The 19,582-nt window shown below is 45.1% G+C and overlaps 1 protein-coding gene across 1 annotated transcript in view; it reads right to left on the bottom strand.

The window, feature by feature from the left end:
* Positions 1-19,582, bottom strand: part of LOC311227307 (uncharacterized protein) — a 50,446-nt gene that overhangs the window by 15,789 nt on the left and 15,075 nt on the right. Inside the window, exons 4-6 of the mRNA XM_084312910.1 lie at positions 16,212-16,306; positions 4,004-4,160; positions 3,701-3,895 (exon numbers count right to left, since the gene is read on the bottom strand). Coding sequence (XP_084169036.1) covers positions 3,701-3,895; positions 4,004-4,160; positions 16,212-16,306 — 447 coding nt within the window. The remainder of the gene's footprint in view (positions 1-3,700; positions 3,896-4,003; positions 4,161-16,211; positions 16,307-19,582) is intronic.

Below are 19,582 nucleotides of genomic sequence, written 5' to 3'. Positions count from 1 at the left end.
AGAGGAACGCCGTTTTTTTCACAATGAGAGAATACATCATTCTTGATTAGTATCGACCACAGGCCTTGCTAAGCACACATGACAGCAACCAAACCAATTTCCCTTTAGGAAATAAGTTTCTCCAGCAGATTTAGCACAACCTCAGCAATCAAGCTAAGAGTTACATCGTATCCCTACCACACAAAAGACACAATTAATGCACAACATGTCTGATAGGAGGTGATAAAGTCCCCAGGGAACCGGGGGGGAAAACACAATCCTCCTATTTTACCCTCAATACGGCCAGTTAAAACAGGAAAACCTGTTAATGTGTGAACACACTGTTCATTGTCATTACAGTCTGAGAAAGAACATTCTTTTACTCACTTGTCACCAAGCATAGCTTCATAGGTTAGTTACCTTAGTTGTGAGTACACGGCCGTGTTACTCACACAACAACCAGATCATTACATCCCGTTTGCACGGAGAAGCTAACTGCCAGTGACAAAAACAGCTCACACATAACCCGCAACGTATCCTAAATGCATTGTAGCAACACACGTTTTGGGAAAAACACCGTTATTCACAATACATTTAGCAAAGTAAAACCAGAAGACGTGTTATGAGGTCTGGTCAACCCCGTTCCTACCCGGAACGCAGATCAGCGAAGTGCAGTCACAAGACACCGTAGAACACAGCCGTCCTGTGTTGTTCGATCCGGGCAGCGTCGCCGCTCCAACCAGTCGCTACAGTCCTCTTTGTTGACGCAATCCCCGTCCAGGCTCAGGGCAGGGTCGACGAACATCCCCTGTCAAGGATGACGTCGTGGTCAAGAGTGTAAAACATGTTAAAATCAAAGCACGTTCAACAGAATAGCATCAAGCTAACGGCTGCTCCAACCGTTCGGGTGCTATTGCTTCTGCTCGCGAGACGCCGATCTAACGACGCACGCGATCAGAAGCGAGCTCACGGCGGCGCGCGAGAAGCTAAGCTACCCCGCGCCAGGCCATGGCCATAGCAGCAAGCTAACGTTACCCAGCGACCACGACATGCTAGCCCCGCAGCTAACAGCTGACTGGCTAATAGGAGGCCCTAAGCAGGCCATGCAGCGATCCAGCAGGCTAACGCAGCAGTTAACAGCTGACCGGCTAACCGTAAGCTATGAACATGTAAACAATGACATAGCACTCACCCAGACAGGCCGCCGTTCTGAACCTCTCCTCACTTTTTAAGAGAAAAGAGAAAACAAGATGTCAACACCGCTTCACAACGGTGACATTACCACATCCGACGGAATCAGCACAGTACCAACTGGCCTGTGTAGCTGACTTTGAACATGAATCTGCCGCTATCGCACATTACATGCACATATCCCCTCGTGAAGGAATACTCTCATTTGGATATGAAAGATGGGGCCTTAACACGGTGACAGAGAGAATCCACTCGTCCAGAACACACAGGGATCACCAGTGTCAATGGTCGCGGCCCACTAGTTAAAACTATAATGGTCTCCAGACCAAGGCCTCCTGTCGCCTAGGTGGCTGAACAAAGGACCCTAGCCTGGGGCCGGTTTCCATAAACTTTGTCAAGTAGCCCCCATAGCACTAACAGACAAGTGGAGCCCGCCAGCAAACACTACTCACCCAACCTGGAACGCACCGCTTCTCACAACAGCGGCATGTCCGACAGTTCAGCTGTGGCCTGACAGGTTTCACCCCAACAAACACAGCAAGGAACTGCAGTTGAGAAGCATGCAGCGGCGTGCTCCCAATACGAAAACCGGTGGAGGGTTTTTAGAATGATCATCATCTTCCAGACACTCCAGTACGAAGACAATATCGCCGTATTTTCTCGAAAATAGTGAGAGAGAAAATAAAGATATGATGTCAACGTATCCTTGTTTCCCAAAGCTGCTCCTAAACCTTTCTTCCATCATGGTGTCAAGTGTGGGGATCTACCGAGGCACTTCTTCCTTGTGGTGAAAGCGAGAAGGAGGAGAGCAGGTGACCACACACCTGCTTATGAAGGTAAGCTGATGAGGGGTGTGGTCAGACTAATACTGGTATTAGAGGTACATTTGTGGTTTATTCAGTACGCGTGCACGTACGCGAGATAGTGCAGTAGTGATGCCAAGCAGAGCCCCTAATGAAACAGAACTGTGTACTCCACGCTGATCGCCCAACGGCCCGAGGAGACTGGGGTGAGTTTTAGCGTTATATTCTAACGTGTTCTTTACTAACTGCTATGATGAACATATGACCCACATTAGATGAATGGTATAACGTTGCCCACGGAATTATAAACGCCCCCTCGCCCATCCGGTCAACATCAGATGACGTGTAGTAAATTCTAGAAGTACGTCCAATTGAAATTTTTGATCTCGCACAGATTCCTACCAAACTGTATTTCATCATCAATATAAATTATATTGATGATGAAATACAGTTTGGTAGGAATCTGTGCATATATATATATATATATATATATATATATATATATTATATATTATATTATATATTATATATTATATATTTATTTTTATATATATATTATATATTATATATTATTATATATTATAATGCATTTGGGGCTATAAATCACATTCTGGAGAAAGCTGCAGAAAGAGATGAAAACATACTTATACTTTAGACCATATTTTAGTATGAATATGTGAATGAAAAAGTTTAACGTTGCTACACCATGAACAATACATATAGGACCTTGAATGGGCCCTAATAATGGCAATCTAGCAATAGAATTTAAAAAGTTATAGCCCTGCAAAGAAGGGGAACTTCTCCATGTTAAATAGAGCTGGCAACGGATGGTATATCATGAATTTAACCTTAGGCAATCAAAGTTTTAACAAAGAGAGGCAGAGTTGATTTAGCAAAAATAAAAAATCATATATATATATATATTTTTTTTATAATCACATTTTATTTTCATATTTGAATCCCATGCCCATCGAACGAAGCTTGGAAGTATTTAAGACAGCCCTACTATTTTGTATCGATATTTTGATTGAGTTAATAAATCATATTATTACATGGCGTTTTCACATTCGCCAAATTGCTTGCTTGCGATTGGTCAATAGCGCGCGTCAGAGGTCCGATATTACCCGATAACGGACCTCTGTGGAACAATAATGACCGCTGTGCGCAGCTGTTCGCAATCAAGCCCACTGACATCAGTGCAATCAGACACTGCCGGCTGCCGGGGAAGCTGCCGGCGATGACAGGGCGGAGCGACGAGCGGAGCCAGAACCAGTGTTGCGAGTCGATGTAAAATGAATTAGGTATATTGTTAGTAAGTTAGCCATGTAATAAGCGGGATAATGTATAGCTATACTCGATCATTGTCGCAAAATAATTGACCTTCACTGACGTTTAAAACACCTCGCCGAGGCGGCTCGGTATTTTAAACTCTGTGTCGGTCAATTATTTTGCGACAATGACCTCGTAGCTATACATTATCCCTTACTTAACCAGGTCTCTTTTGAAGTTATTCGCTTCAGCTATTGCCACCACACTATCTCCTTGTCCGACTCTGGAGAAGACGATAAACGCATTTCCCATAATGTTTGCGTGTTCCTTTAAAGGCGGCAAGTTCTATATTGTTACCAGTTGGTTGTTCATAGCAAGGTGAAAAACATGGTGATGCATATCGTGAATTGAAATGAAAATGTGTAGATGTGCTATTTTGGTTGTGTGACGTTGCTTACGGCTGAGGTCCTTCTCGGGCGTGGAGAGGGGCGACAGGTCGAAGGACGCTCCCCCCGGCAGGGTGAGGGGGTTGGTCTCTGGCGTCGAGAGGTAGGAGAAGGGGGGCGGCGGGAGGCCGGTGGAGCCTCGGTGTCGCTTCCTCTTCACAGCTCCCTCCTCCTCGTCCTCTTCCCAGTCCAGATCGCTGTCCCCTTCTGGAGAGGAAACATCCAGTCAGTCTCTTGTAAACCAGTCAGTCAGTCTCTTGTAAACCAGTCAGTCTCTCTCTCTCTCTCTCTCTCTCTCTCGCTCTCTCTCTCTACCTCTTCCAGGGGCCATCAGTAGTATCTTATGGACCATCCTCTCCACAGGGCCCAGGTTCTTCTTCCTGATGGTGGAGCCGTTAGGTCCTCTGAGAGCCATCAGGCGCCTCTTCCCGTCACACTTCAGATCTGCCCACTTCTTCATGATCTGACGTACCTGACGGAGAGACAGAGAGACAGAGAGACAGAGAGACAGAGAGACAGAGAGACAGAGAGACAGAGAGACAGAGAGAGAGAGAGAGAGAGAGAGAGATGTGTTAGGGTGATACAAAAACATGGTGTCTACAGGTATTAGCAAGGTCAATTTAAGACATTATAAGACCTTTTAATACCAGTTTGGAGGGGGGCTTCCCACTCTCCAGAACATTTACAACAAGCGGTGCAGGGGTAAGGCTAAGAGAATCATCAAGGAATCCAGCCACCCAAACAACTGCCTCTTTGAACTGCTGCGGTCAGGCAAGCGATACCGGAGTCTCATGGCAAGCACAGATAGACTCAGAAGAAGCTTCTATCCCCAGGCCATCAGGCTGCTCAACGAACAATAACACTATGCAACAACCATCAAATACACACAGCACACACACACGCACACACTCACTTTAAACAAACACATTGCAGCACCCACTCTCCACACTTTAGAACACCTAAACACACTTTATATTTATTGGTAAAGGATTTGCACTACAACGCATACCTCAGTACACCTTACTGTAAATTGTACCTAAATTGTACCTCATCCCATTTCTGCTTTGCACTATATAGTATTGTATATTAGTATATTGCATAGTATATTGTATATTGTATGGTAACTCAGTTACTTCTATTCTGCATCGAACATTGTACATATGTATATACTGAACACTGTGACTTCTATCTTTACATGCTATACTATTTTATTTCATACTTATCTTGTCTAGCACAGCCTCTGGAGCGTAACAGTAAGAAGCATTTTGTATAAAAGTATTCTGTATTTCTGTATGACAACTATTAAAGAAACTCATTATCCAGGTTAATTACATTTAAGGCCAATTTTGCTATAAAAAATAACCTGTTGTGTGGTTGTGAAAAGGATTAACCCTTTGTCGTTTGACAGTGAAATGGTTAACCTTCTGTAATGTCGCAGTGAAAGGGTTAACCATTTGGCAGTCTGGTAGTGAAAGGGTTAACAGCTTCCCAAACATGATTTTTTTTTATCCACTTTTTCTCCCATTTTCTATTTTTCTCCCATCCCAATTTTCGTATCGTCCAATTCAACCCTCCCCTGTCTCGAACGCTGTTTCTTGCCTCCCACAAGCCGGCTGCAATGTGGACTAAGTCATACATAGCACGAGTCCCCTCCGATACTCGAGGTAACAGCAGTCGCATCTTTTCACCTGCGTGGCGTGATCTTTCAGCGTCAGGGGTCTGCGCTTTGGAGGGGCGCCGCCCCCATCGCTTCCTGATTCTACTGCGCAGGCGCACCAACCGACCTGTAGGAGTCGCTGTCCACAACGCCCTATCCCCACCCATCAGTTTCCCACCCTCTAATACTGCCAATGTGTATTAGTACGGACGACCAGCTAAACTGAAAGCAATGTGGAGCGCTGGGCTCGAACAGGCGAACCCAACGTCTCCAGCATTCATGGCGAGCGCCTTGCCCACTGCACCACATAGCCGCCCTCTTCCCAAACATGATTTAAGACTATTTTAATGCTTTTTAAGGACCCACGGCCACCCTGATAATATAATATATTCTTTAGCGGTGTGTTGGGAACCAGTATGATAGATAAATCAGACAGATAAATCTTCCCTTCTTGATTTATTTTTAACAAATGCTCCACACACATTTTCTGAAAGATTTTAGACTCACATGGCCTGCTTTCCAAGAACCAGTCAGGTTTCAGAAAGAAGCACAGCACGATCACTGCTACTCTTAACACATTGGGCGCCGGGGGTTGTGCCCATCATTGTACCCAGTCTGCCACCGTTAAAAGCCTATGGAGATGTTTACCTTCTTTGCAGGGCTATAACTTTTTTAATTGTATTGCTATATTGACATTACTATGGCCCATTCAACATCGATTATCTATCGTTCCGGATGTGGGAACGTTATATTTTTTCATTCATACATTGTTGTGTTAATACCTTCGAGAATATAAGTATGTTTTAAGCTTTTCTGCTGTAATTCCAAAAACACTAGTTATAGGCCCTGACGCATATGATAGATTATCGATTGGCGTTTATTTCCTATACACGCCATATTAAAAAATTCAAATGTATATGATCGGTATACATTATGCTTCATCATGCGTGAAGGAAAGGGGGGGGGGGGTTGTTTATAATTCCTTGATCGTCAGTAACGGCTTTATATAGTATGGGTTGATATGTTGAGCAGATGGTTTGCAGTGAAATGAATAAACAATCGGGCTGAAAATAACGTTAGTGTCCTCTTACCGTTCGCCGATGAGACTGGAGAAAAGGTTCCCAATTATGGCGCAATAAACGCCGAAATCATATCGATTATTGAGTTTTGAAAGCGATCCAAATGCACTAGAGTGTTTGTCTGGATCCACGTAACAAGATATGACTGCCGGAGGGATTTCCTCGACGCACCGATCGTCACTTCCGGTTTTGGCGAGAGTGGAACTCACCCGACCATCCACCAGGCGGCGGTATTGATGCGTTGCAATCTCAGACAGGGTGCCGCTGCAGTCCGGAAGGAGGCTGGATGAATTATGAATGCCATGGCGAAAAAATTAAATATTGATCCTGTCATGGGGCTATCCCATGCCCTGTAAGTAGGGATGCACATGGGCCTTAAAGGACGACTCCACTTTTTTTTTAAATTAGCTTATTTAACATCTTCCCTGGAGTTAGACAAGAAGATGCATACCTTTTTTGTCTCTGTGCGTGCATTTTAGCTTTGGGAATAGACGCTCCGTTAGCATAGCTTAGCTTCATCACTGGAAGTAGCCTTACAGTGCCTTACAGTGTATTGCAAGGTCTGACATTGACCAAACTTGATATGCATGACCTTGGTGGGCTCTAGGTCAACTCCTGAAAAGGGGGTCAATGTCAGACTTTGCAATCAAAAGTTAGGGGGCTAATAACCCTTGCCATAATTTCAGTGCGCCCCTAACTTTTGATTGCAAGGTCTGACATTGACCCCCTTTTCAGGAGTTGACCTAGAGCCCACCAAGGTCATGCATATCAAGTTTGGTCAATGTCAGACCTTGCAATACACTGTAAGGCACTGTAAGGCTACTGTCCTCCCTCACTTCCAGTGATGAAGCTAAGCTATGCTAACGGAGCGTCTATTCCCAAAGCTAAAATGCACGCACAGAGACAAAAAAGGTATGCATCTTCTTGTCTAACTCCAGGGAAGATGTTAAATAAGCTAATTTAAAAAAAAAGTGGAGTCGTCCTTTAAGTGGTTTGACCTGTTCCCACATGTGGTCATGCGGCCAAACATTTAGTTTAGGCCTTCGGCCTAGTTTGTTTTGTTATGTTGTTTTGTAATACAGACACATTGGTTTAAAGCATAACATGTTATGTAGAATTAAAGTACATGCATTTGTTGATAAATACCGTTTGTCTGTGCTCCCACTTGGTTCCTTGTAGGATCTCTGGCTGCCCAACCAGAACTGGGAGAGGCCAGGGCCTTTTCTGGAGGGGAGATTCGGAAGGAACCAAGTGTGGTAGAGTACAGGGGGGGGGATTTTCATAACGAGAGGGGAATAGGTTTATGAAGCGCCCTAAACACTGTTTAGTGTTTGGTGATGATAGAACATGATGGAGTAATGTATCCATGTTGTCCAGAGTTATTGGATGTGTAAATTGATGTCTGTATTGATTAATTGATTGTTTGTTTTTGGTTTGTCCCTGTAGGAGGAGCTTCCAGCATAAAGCCAGGGATGGAGGCTCCTCTCGGGGAGAAGTAGTGACAGGCTTGGAAGTGAGACACAGCCGTACTAAGACCTAGGTCCCTTAGCCAAGGGCCTAGTTGTTTATATTTGTTAAAAGAAAGTTTAATCATTTTGTATTATTTTTGTATTTATGTTAAAATATGTTTTTTCCCGTTTTTTCCCACTGGGGAGCAAAAGAACAAATAGAATAAAAAACCAACCACTGGGTGATGGCAACCTGACTCGGACTGCATTTTTCCTTCGCTTGGCCGCCTCCTCACAATTGGTGTCAGAAGTAAAGAGGACTACAAGCTTCAGGGATGCCTCCCAAAAAGCAACAGCAACAGCAAGAGCCTGCAGAGGAGGGTGCCACAGGGGGAGCCTTCGAGGATGGCTTTCAATCAGAAAGTGGCCCCACTGCAGGTCCGGAGGCCAGCTTCGCCAGGTTGGCACGGATGTTTGAGATGCATATGCAGTACCAGATGGATCGGGATAAAAGGCAGGATAAAGAAGCAGAAATAAAAGAACGGGAGTTCAGTGCTATCAGCGACAAGGTCACCGAGCTTCAGTTGGACCTGGAGGCAACCAGGTCTGGTCCACCAACGGGACGAGCCAGTGGGGTCCCAGGCGGAGAACCCAGGATGGTGAGGTTAGAGGAATCTGATGACGTTGAACATTTTTTGACCACTTTCGAGAGACTGGCAGCAGTGTATGGCTGGCCACGACAAGAGTGGGCTGTCCGCCTCATTCCTCTGCTGACTGGTAAGGCCAGGTGTGCCTTTGTAGCTATGGACCCAGCTCATACCAGAGACTATGACATTTTGAAAGCAGCAGTTTTGAGGAAGTATGAGATAAACAGTGACACTTATTACCAATGGTTCCGCTCCGACGACACACCACCAGATGAGGCCCCCCATGAGCTCTACACCCGCCTCAAGGACTTGTTCTGTAGATGGGTGGGTTATGGCACCTCCACCAAAGAGGAGATCATGGAGAAGCTGGTCCTCGAGCAGTACATCAAGGTGTTGTATCCAGAGGTTAAGACCTGGGTGAGGGAGCGCAACCCAGAAACGGCGGCGGAGGCTGCAGAGCTTGTGGAAACATATGTGACGGCACATGGAGGTCCAAGGGGCCACCGCTACGCTGGCGCACTACACCAGGCCAGAGGTAAGTCTGAGGGTGTTGGGATGGGTGGTTCAGGTAGTTACTCTCCTAGGCAGCCCGGTTTCAACCAGCCCAGTTCGAGCCAGACTAGGCCAAAGCCATTTGTAAGAGGATATGCCAGGAATAGGTCAGAGGTTGTATGTTACAACTGTGGTGAGGCAGGCCATATCAGTCCAGTTTGTCCCGTTAGAAAGCCAGAGATAGCAAGTCTCTGCTATGTACCTAGGCCAGCTCTAGGCGCCTCCCCTAAGGACAGTTCTGAGTCACCAGTCATGTCTGTCATGTTGAATGGCAGGCCCCTGTCAGCCTTATTAGACACAGGTTGCACACAGTCTCTGGTACAGGCCAAGTATGTCCCCAGGGAGTTGTGGAGTGAGGAAAGAGTTAAAATTGTCTGTGTCCATGGGCATGAATCAGAAGTCCCCATAGCGGAGGTATATGTTGAGGTAAACAACCAGGCATATCTGGTGAAGTGGAGTGGCCCCCGAACTGCCCTACCCTATTTTGCTGGGGACAGATCTGCCTATTTTGCTAGACCTCATTCATGAGAGTAAAGGGAGATTATGTGGGGTAGTTACTAGGTCCAAGGCGAGGGAGCACACTAATACACCAGTCTCTGTGACACAACCACTGATTCAGCCAGACACAACTGACACAGAAATACCCACCACTATCAGGCCAGACTCCGATTCACCAGCTACCAATGCGGACACAGTGCAGCTGATGCCATTTTTTGGGGTAGAGGTAGGTGGAGTGCCAGGAGTCACACAAGAGGAGAGATGTGAGAAACGCAGGGAGCAAGTCAGAGGAATTGTGTTGCAGTCAGCTGACCAGCCAGATCAGGATATGGAGTTTCCAGGGCTGTCGGTAAAGGAGGTTTTTTCTGGGGATCTTGCCAGACAACAGAGAGGGGACCCCACTCTAATAGACTGTTTCAAAGAGGCAGAGAAGGAATCCAGTTCTAGTCCCCTTAGCAAGCGGTTTCTGCTCGACAATGGGTTGCTTTATAAACAGAGTGAATATGACAGGCAGCTCATACTGCCAAAGGCATGCAGGGAGGAAGTGCTGAGGCTAGGCCATACTATTCCTTGGGCGGGTCACCTAGCTTTTGAGAAAACCTTCCAGAGGATTTCAAAAAGGTTTTTCTGGCCAGGGATGTATAGCCAGGTCAAATATTACTGCAAGACATGTCCAGAGTGCCAGCTTACAGCAGGGAAAGCTACAGCCCCTGTACCCCTTATGCCACTCCCTGTGATAGGCACCCCTTTTGAGCGGATAGGGGTGGATATTGTTGGTCCATTAGAGAGAAGCCAGGCAGGCAACCGGTTTATCCTTGTCATTTGTGACTATGCCACCAGATATCCAGAGGCCTTTCCATTGAGAGAAGTGACAGCCAAGCAAGTAGCTACAGCTATGCTGCAGTTTTTTTCTAGGGTAGGGATCGCGAGGGAGGTACTTACGGACCAAGGGACCAATTTCATGAGTCGCACACTCAAACAGGTCTATCAGCTGTTAGGTATCAAGAGAGTAAGGACCACTCCCTACCACCCTCAGACTGATGGCCTTGTTGAGCGTTTCAATCAGACCCTGAAACGTATGCTGAAAAAGTTTGTTTCTGAGTCAGGGAAGGACTGGGATAAATGGCTGCCGTTTCTGTTGTTTGCCTACCGTGAGGTTCCCCAGGCCTCAACTGGGTTTTCACCTTTCGAGCTGCTTTATGCCCACCAGGTCAGAGGTCCATTGGATGTGCTGCGAGAAACCTGGGAGGAGTTGGACAAACCACAGAACATGAACGTCATCTCTTTTGTCCTGAAAATGCGAGAGACGCTCATGAGGACCACCACAATGGCACGTGAAAACCTTCTGAAGTCCCAAGCCAAGCAGAAGGAGTGGTATGACCGGTCGGCAAGACAGCGGAGCTTGGAACCTGGGGAGGAAGTCTTGTTGCTTTTGCCAACATCAGAGCACAAACTGTTGGCAAGGTGGCAGGGCCCATACCGGGTCAAGCAGAAGATGGGGCCGGTAACGTATAAGATCCACATGCCAGAGAGGAGGCAGCCACTTCAGATTTTCCATATAAACATGCTCAAGAAATGGCACCCCCGCCCAGTCTCTGTGACACCTGTACCGCACTCGCTCTTCATCCAGGCAGTGGAGGAAGAGGAGGAACCCATGGAGCAGTACCTACCCGGTCGGGAGGAGGGGAAGAAGCTGGACATGGACCACCTTTCAGCAGGAAGGAGAGAAGAGCTCCTTCGGATCTTGCCCCTCCATCTCTTCATGGAGACTCCGGGGCGCACGGACATGGTGCACCACCACATCACTTTGAAGGAGACTAAGCCCCTTCGTCAGCCAGTCTATAGGGTGCCAGAACGTCTGTTACCGGTGCTGAGGAAGGAGTTGGAAATGATGAGGGAACTGGGGGTGATTGAGCCCTCCTCCAGTGAGTGGAGCAGCCCAGTCATCTTGGTCCCAAAGAAGGATGGCACCCTGAGGTTTTGTTTGGACTTTCGGAAGATCAATGGGGTGAGTAAATTTGATTTGTACCCCATGCCCAGGATCGATGATCTGGTGGAGAGGCTAGGAGGCGCCAGCTTCATTAGCACTCTTGATCTCTGCAAAGGGTACTGGCAGGTTCCCCTTACAGCAGGGAGCAGAGAGATCACGGCTTTCCGAACCCCCTTTGGTCATTTCCAGTTCACGGTCCTTCCTTTCGGCCTTCATGGAGCGCCGGCGACATTCCAGAGAATGATGGACAAGGTCCTGTCGGGCACAGAGGCCTTTGCCGCTGCTTACCTGGATGATATAGTGATCTACAGCAACAGCTGGGAGGAGCACCTGTGTCATCTCGAGGAGGTCTTGCAGAGGATCAGGAAAGCAGGCCTCACCATCCGCCCTGACAAGTGCTCACTGGCCAAGCAGGAGACCAGGTACCTGGGTTTTGTGTTGGGGAAGGGACTGATCCGACCGCAGGTGGGGAAGGTTGATGCTATCAAGTCCGCTCAGAGGCCCACAACCAAGACTCAGGTCAAGTCCTTCCTGGGTTTGGTTGGCTGGTACAGGCGGTTTATACCTGACTTCTCAACTGTTGCTGTGCCTCTCACGAACCTCACGAGGAAGAACGAGCCCAACAAAGTGCGGTGGACGGACGGGTGTGAGGAGGCCTTCCAGGGTTTGAAGACCTCGTTGTGCGGTGAGCCCCTGCTTAAGAGTCCTGACTTTGAGCAGCCATTCACAGTCCAAACGGATGCATCGGATCTGGGTATTGGAGCCGCCTTGTTGCAAGGGAAACCGGGTAATCTCCAGCCCATTGCTTACATCAGCAGGAAGCTCAACTCTCACAAAGTCAGGTATTCCATCGTGGAAAAGGAGTGCCTTGCCATCAAGTGGGCACTGGACTCTCTCCGATACTACCTGTTGGGCAGGAGATTCAGCCTGGAGACTGACCATCGGGCACTGTCTTGGCTGGGGAGCATGAGGGACACCAACTCCAGAATCACGAGATGGTTCCTTGCCATGCAACCTTTCGACTTCGAGGTACTGTATAGGAAAGGGAAGGAGAACTGTACAGCAGACTACCTCTCCAGAACGCCACAAGTGTCTACTCCAGAAGGGGGGGGTAATGTCATGGGGCTATCCCATGCCCTGTAAGTAGGGATGCACATGGGCCTTAAGTGGTTTGACCTGTTCCCACATGTGGTCATGCGGCCAAACATTTAGTTTAGGCCTTCGGCCTAGTTTGTTTTGTTATGTTGTTTTGTAATACAGACACATTGGTTTAAAGCATAACATGTTATGTAGAATTAAAGTACATGCATTTGTTGATAAATACCGTTTGTCTGTGCTCCCACTTGGTTCCTTGTAGGATCTCTGGCTGCCCAACCAGAACTGGGAGAGGCCAGGGCCTTTTCTGGAGGGGAGATTCGGAAGGAACCAAGTGTGGTAGAGTACAGGGGGGGGGATTTTCATAACGAGAGGGGAATAGGTTTATGAAGCGCCCTAAACACTGTTTAGTGTTTGGTGATGATAGAACATGATGGAGTAATGTATCCATGTTGTCCAGAGTTATTGGATGTGTAAATTGATGTCTGTATTGATTAATTGATTGTTTGTTTTTGGTTTGTCCCTGTAGGAGGAGCTTCCAGCATAAAGCCAGGGATGGAGGCTCCTCTCGGGGAGAAGTAGTGACAGGCTTGGAAGTGAGACACAGCCGTACTAAGACCTAGGTCCCTTAGCCAAGGGCCTAGTTGTTTATATTTGTTAAAAGAAAGTTTAATAATTTTGTATTATTTTTGTATTTATGTTAAAATATGTTTTTTCCCGTTTTTTCCCACTGGGGAGCAAAAGAACAAATAGAATAAAAAACCAACCACTGGGTGATGGCAACCTGACTCGGACTGCATTTTTCCTTCGCTTGGCCGCCTCCTCACAGATCCCAAAAACGATTTACGCCGTTGTTGGCGTTCAACGCATGGCGGGCAATAACGACTTACGCCGTTTTTGGCGACCAATGTGTTGAAGTAGTCAATGATGTCATTGAATCACTGGATTCCAATAAATACTGTGCAGCTCTGTTCCTAGACTTATCCAAAGCCTTTGATACGGTTGACCATGCCATTTTATCGAAGTGTCTACAAAAAACTGGATTATCTAGACAGGCTGTAGAGTGGTTTTCAAATGACCTGACGGGTAGATCGCAGTGTGTACAGTCTGCTGGTTTATCATCCTCTTTCCTCCCTGTACTTAAGGGTGTGCCACAAGGTTCCGTACTGGGACCTCTACTGTTCTCCATATATGTAAATGATCTTTGTATCAACCTGTCTAATGCTGCTTACCATTTCTATGCTGATGACACAGTAATTTATTGCTCATCTCCCAGTGTTGTGCAAACGATGGAGTTCTTGCAATCTGCCTTTGACATTGTTCAGTCACATCTTGCCCAGCTTAAGCTCGTGTTAAATGCTGACAAGTCAAAGTTTATGCTCTTCTCAAATGGGAAGAGACTCCCAGCTGATCTTCCCACACTTGTTACTGCTGGAGGGACTGACATCCAAAGGGTTGCTTCCTACAAATATCTAGGCATTACAGTGGACTAGAACCTTACTGTACGTGTAAATCTCATTACAGTGGACTAGAACCTTACTGTACGTTTAAATCTCATTACAGTGGACGTGAACCTTACTGTACGTTTAAATCTCATTACAGTGGACGAGAAGCTTACTGTACGTTTAAATCTCATTACAGTGGACGAGAAGCTTATGTTTAAATCTCATTACAGTGGACGAGAAGCTTACTGTACGTTTAAATCTCATTACAGTGGACTAGAACCTTACTGTACGTTTAAATCGCATTACAGTGGACGAGAACCTTACTGTACGTTTAAATCTCATTACAGTGGACGAGAAGCTTGTACGTTTAAATCTCATTACAGTGGACGAGAACCTTACTGTACGTTTAAATCTCATTACAGTGGACGAGAAGCTTGTGCGTTTAAATCTCATTACAGTGGACGAGAACCTTACTGTATGTTTAAATCTCATTACAGTGGACGAGAACCTTACTGTACGTTTAAATCTCATTACAGTGGACGAGAAGCTTGTACGTTTAAATCTCATTACAGTGGACGAGAACCTTACTGTACGTTTAAATCTCATTACAGTGGACGAGAAGCTTGTGCGTTTAAATCTCATTACAGTGGACGAGAACCTTACTGTACGTTTAAATCTCTTTAACATTACAGTGGACGAAAACCTTACTGTACGTTTAAATCTCATTACAGTGGACGAGAACCTTACGTTTAAATCTCATTACAGTGGACCAGAACCTTACTGTAAGTTTAAATCTCATTACAGTGGACGAGAACCTTACTGTAAGTTTAAATCTCATTACAGTGGACGAGAACCTTACTGTATGTTTAAATCTCATTACAGTGGACGAGAACCTTACTGTAAGTTTAAATCTCATTACAGTGGACGAGAACCTTACGTTTAAATCTCATTACAGTGGACGAAAAGCTTACTGTATGTTTAAATCTCATTACAGTGGACGAGAACCTTACTGTACGTTTAAATCTCACATTACAGTGGACGAGAACCTTACGTTTAAATCTCACATAGACAAACTTGTGTCAAAGCTGAAGCTTAAACTCGGCTTCTTTTTCAAAACAGGTCCTGTTTTTCACTTAAAGTGAGAAGTCACCTGATCTCGACCACCTTCTTACCACTACTCGATTATGGTGACTTACTCTACATGTATGCACCTGATCAGTACCTTAGAAAGCTTGATACTGTGTACCATTCTGCCTTACGCTTTGTCACGGGATGTGGAAATCGAGTGCACCATTGCACCCTATATGCCATTGCAAGTTACCCATCTCTACAAATACGGCGATTTTCTCGATGGCTCTCTCTTGTGCACAAAGCTCTGCTTAAACTGGTTCCCTCGTACCCAAGTGTGCTTCTGTGCACGAAGCAATATAAGTATGCCCTTCGTTCTCAAGCTGCTCTAACACTGGAAGTTCCCCATATGAGAACTGAATTGGGAAAAAGGGCTTTTAAATATGCTGCTCCTTCATCCTGGAACAAGATACAGGAGGACCTAAAATTACCAGGACTGGTCACCCTCGGAGAATTCAAAGCCATTTTAAAATCCTACGAACTCAGTTCCCTCGGACAGTGCAACTGTGTTTGATCATTTGCCTGTTTGATAACTTGCCTGAAATTGGAGCTTGCTGTGAATGTTTTATCTGTATTTTATTGTGATGTTCTTTATGTTGAAACTTTCTGCTGCCTTGCTTGGCCAGATCGCTCTTGAAAAAGAGATTTTAATCTCAATGATGCTTATCTGGTTAAATAAATGATTTGATTGATTGATATGAGTCTCTAGGTCTAGGGGTTCCTCCAACGAAAAAAAAAATGAAAATAAATGGGCTGTTTTCAAGGAATTCCTAGCCTTGACTTTTATTTTTTTAATCAAGCACTTTAAGTACTCCAAGGACCTTGTGTGAACCCCGATTTCAGCTGTGAGCCATTTAACCCGTGACCAATAATAATAACACTTGACCTCTCTGTGGTTTACATCAACAGGAGAGTATATTTCAGCTGTGAGCTGGTGACTGAGCCCAATTCATGTAACCCTGACCAATAATAATAACTCTGTACCTCTCTCCGGTTCTCTCCCAGGTCGTTGACCTGATCCGTTATATCATTCCAGGTCTGCTTCTTGGCTTCCGCCGACACACCTTGGTTAAACTTCTCTGTTAGTGAGAGAGAGCGAGAGCGAGAGCGAGAGAGAGAGAGAGAGAAAGAGATATAATCATGTTAATAAACACCCCAAAGGAAAATGTATGGAATGTATTCACAGATTTGTGCTCCAAGGTGAAAGTGGCGCTGATGCTTCTCCGAGCGTAGCTACTGTCCATACCAGCATGCCAGACCAAAGAGGCCTACGTGTGTTTTGCTGCGGTGATGTGGAATTTCCCATGAATAATAAATGCAAACACCGGTATTACTGGTGACACTGGACATTTTACAAAATGATGCTCAATATCTGTAGAGTGCTTACTTTGATCTGTTCATCTACATCTGTTTTTAATACACGTTCAATGATTAGTATCCATTTGTTGGGCAGCCAGAGTTGATGTTAAGTTCCAATTTAAAAATAAACTGTAAGACCATCCGTAGCTTTTTCTGTTCATTCACGGACGGATCAACGTAGCGAATTGATCACCTACTACGCAAACATACTGTCGCTGGTCTGGATTGGTCCTCTGAGCTTCTCTCCAGTCGGGAGAGCTTTCGCTGCTCTGGGGTTTAATCAGAAATATTTCCAAATCCTCTGCTATCGTTGTGTGTCGTGTCGTCTCTAGAGCCTTCTTTCTCTCCTTTACATGAAGTAAAAACGATGTATAGTTTAAAAATTAGCGTTTTGTTTTTGTATTTGAATCTGGTAGGGATGGCACCGATCCGATATTCAGTATTGGTATCGGTCCGTTACTGGCCAAATTCACAGGATCGGATATCGTAAAAACAAGAAGTATTTTTCTATCCGATACATGCCGTAAAGCGAGTGGTGTCATGTGAACTGTAGTGGTGACAACAACGTTAGCGTCCGCGTCAGCTCATGACGATTTGACGCGCAGCTACATTTTTGGCCACCTGCATGTAGCCATCGTCAGTAGGCTTGTGGCCACCTGCATGTTGGCATCGTTAGCCATTAGTCCTAAGACTAAGATATCTAAAACACTGAAGATATCTTTAGCTTTAGTCCTAAGACTGTCCAAAACACTGAAGATATCTTCAGCTTTAGTCCTAAGACCGTCCAAAACACTGACGATATCTTCAGCTTTAGTCCTAAGACTGTCCAAAACACTGACAATATCTTCAGCTTTAGTCCTAAGACCGTCCAAAACACTGAAGATATCTTCAGCTTTAGTCCTAAGACTGTCCAAAACACTGAAGATATCTTCAGCTTTAGTCCTAAGACTGTCCAAAACACTGAAGATATCTTCAGCTTTAGTCCTAAGACTGTCCAAAACACTGAAGATATCTTCAGCTTTAGTCCTAAGACTGTCCAAAACACTGAAGATATCTTCAGCTTTAGTCCTAAGACTGTCCAAAACACTGAAGATATCTTCAGCTTTAGTCCTAAGACTGTCCAAAACACTGAAGATATCTTCAGCTTTAGTCCAAAACACTGACATTTAATTTTTTTCTTGTTTAACTGTGGATTGTGAGTTTCTTGTATAATGGTATAAATTATTATTTGTGTAAATTAGGTTGTACGCCGACCATTAAGTAAATACTTCTTTAGTTTAGGAATAAGGGGCAGGTAACTATAAGATTTATTCTTCTTCCTGCTCCTTTTGTCCATGGAATGTTATTTATGATTGTGTAATGAAGAAACTCTGATTGTATGATTCCATGTGGCAAATAAAAACTCTGCACTGAACTGAACTGAACTGAAAGGTCGGTTCTGAACGTTGGATCCCGAGCCTTGTTTCCTACCAATGATGTTGTCTGTCTGATTCCAGCTGGTTAGCCACAGAACTAAGTGTATTTTAACTTTACATTAGTTTAGTGTCTAACTAGGGAGGAGCCTAGTATGAAGAACAGCAGTATTAACTTTACATTAGGTTAGTGTCTAACTAGGGAGGAGCCTAGTATGAAGAACAGCAGTATTAACTTTACATTAGTTTAGTGTCTAACTAGGGAGGAGCCTAGTATGAAGAACAGCAGTATTAACTTTACATTAGTTTAGTGTCTAACTAGGGAGGAGCCTAGTATGAAGAACAGCAGTATTAACTTTACATTAGTTTAGTGTCTAACTAGGGAGGAGCCTAGTATGAACAGCAGTATTAACTTTACATTAGTTTAGTGTCTAACTAGGGAGGAGCCTAGTATGAACAGCAGTATTAACTTTACATTAGTTTAGTGTCTAACTAGGGAGGAGCTTAGTATGAAGAACAGCAGTATTAACTTTACATTAGTTTAGTGTCTAACTAGGGAGGAGCCTAGTATGAACAGCAGTATTAACTTTACATTCGTTTAGTGTCTAACTAGGGAGGAGCTTAGTATAAAGAACAGCATGGAAAGAACTCTACCCTTCAACAACATCATAGATGAGTAGGAAATGGAGCTCTCCCTCCTCCTTCCTCCACACCGAGGATGATGCAGCTTCCTTTTCTCCTCTTACTCTTCTCCTCCAGGGCTCCAGAGTGCGACTGTTTTGGTCGCATTGTGCACCCAAAAATCAGTGCAGTGCGACTGAATATCTTCCTTTGTCGCACCGGTGCACCTCAGATTCCAGCGCTGTGTACCGAACGAATGCAACGGTACGTTAACACTTTGAGTGCCAACGACGAGAAATCTCGTTAGTTCATGCCATGCGTTGAGTGCCAACGATGAGAAATCTCATTAGTTCATGCCATGCGTTGAGTGCCAACCGACGAGAAATCTTGTTTTTAATCGTTATTTTTTATTATCGATTTCCATTCGTTTTTCATCAATCTAGCCTCACGTTACCAGTGGGGATCTGTCTGAGCTCGAACAGGGAAAATACCGCCCCCTATCGTATCTCCGGATGGTATTGCACCCCATTGGATTGGACTGAAAAAAAGAGTCCGGATTCCACATTTTACTTGTCAGGCATGTAATCCGAGCCAAACCCACTCATTGCCGAGCTGCAGAACAGCGTGGAATATGTGTTTCGACCACTCAGCGTTGGATCAATAAACGCGATCGATATTTGGAATGGCGATCAGGAATTGGAATAATCTTTTTGGAGAACATCTGATCTGAGGTAAGGAATCTATTTTACCAGTCTTGGGATAATCAGAGCTGTTTTCACCTATATATCAACGTGTCCCATATGTGTGTGTGTGTGGCTGTGAGTGCTGATCAGGAAATAAGATAATCGATTTTTCAGCCCGCTTCTATAGCGTGCATAAGTACACATATACTATCGATAATCTAGCGTTTATTTGAAAACGATTCATAAATAGGCCGAAAAATGACAGCGTGTTTTGTGTATT

This window comes from Notolepis coatsorum (genome assembly GCF_963971535.1).
Source record: "Notolepis coatsorum genome assembly, chromosome: 1".
In the NCBI taxonomy this organism is placed as follows: Eukaryota; Metazoa; Chordata; class Actinopteri; order Aulopiformes; family Paralepididae; genus Notolepis; species Notolepis coatsorum.
This window is presented reverse-complemented; position numbering and strand designations above follow the sequence as displayed.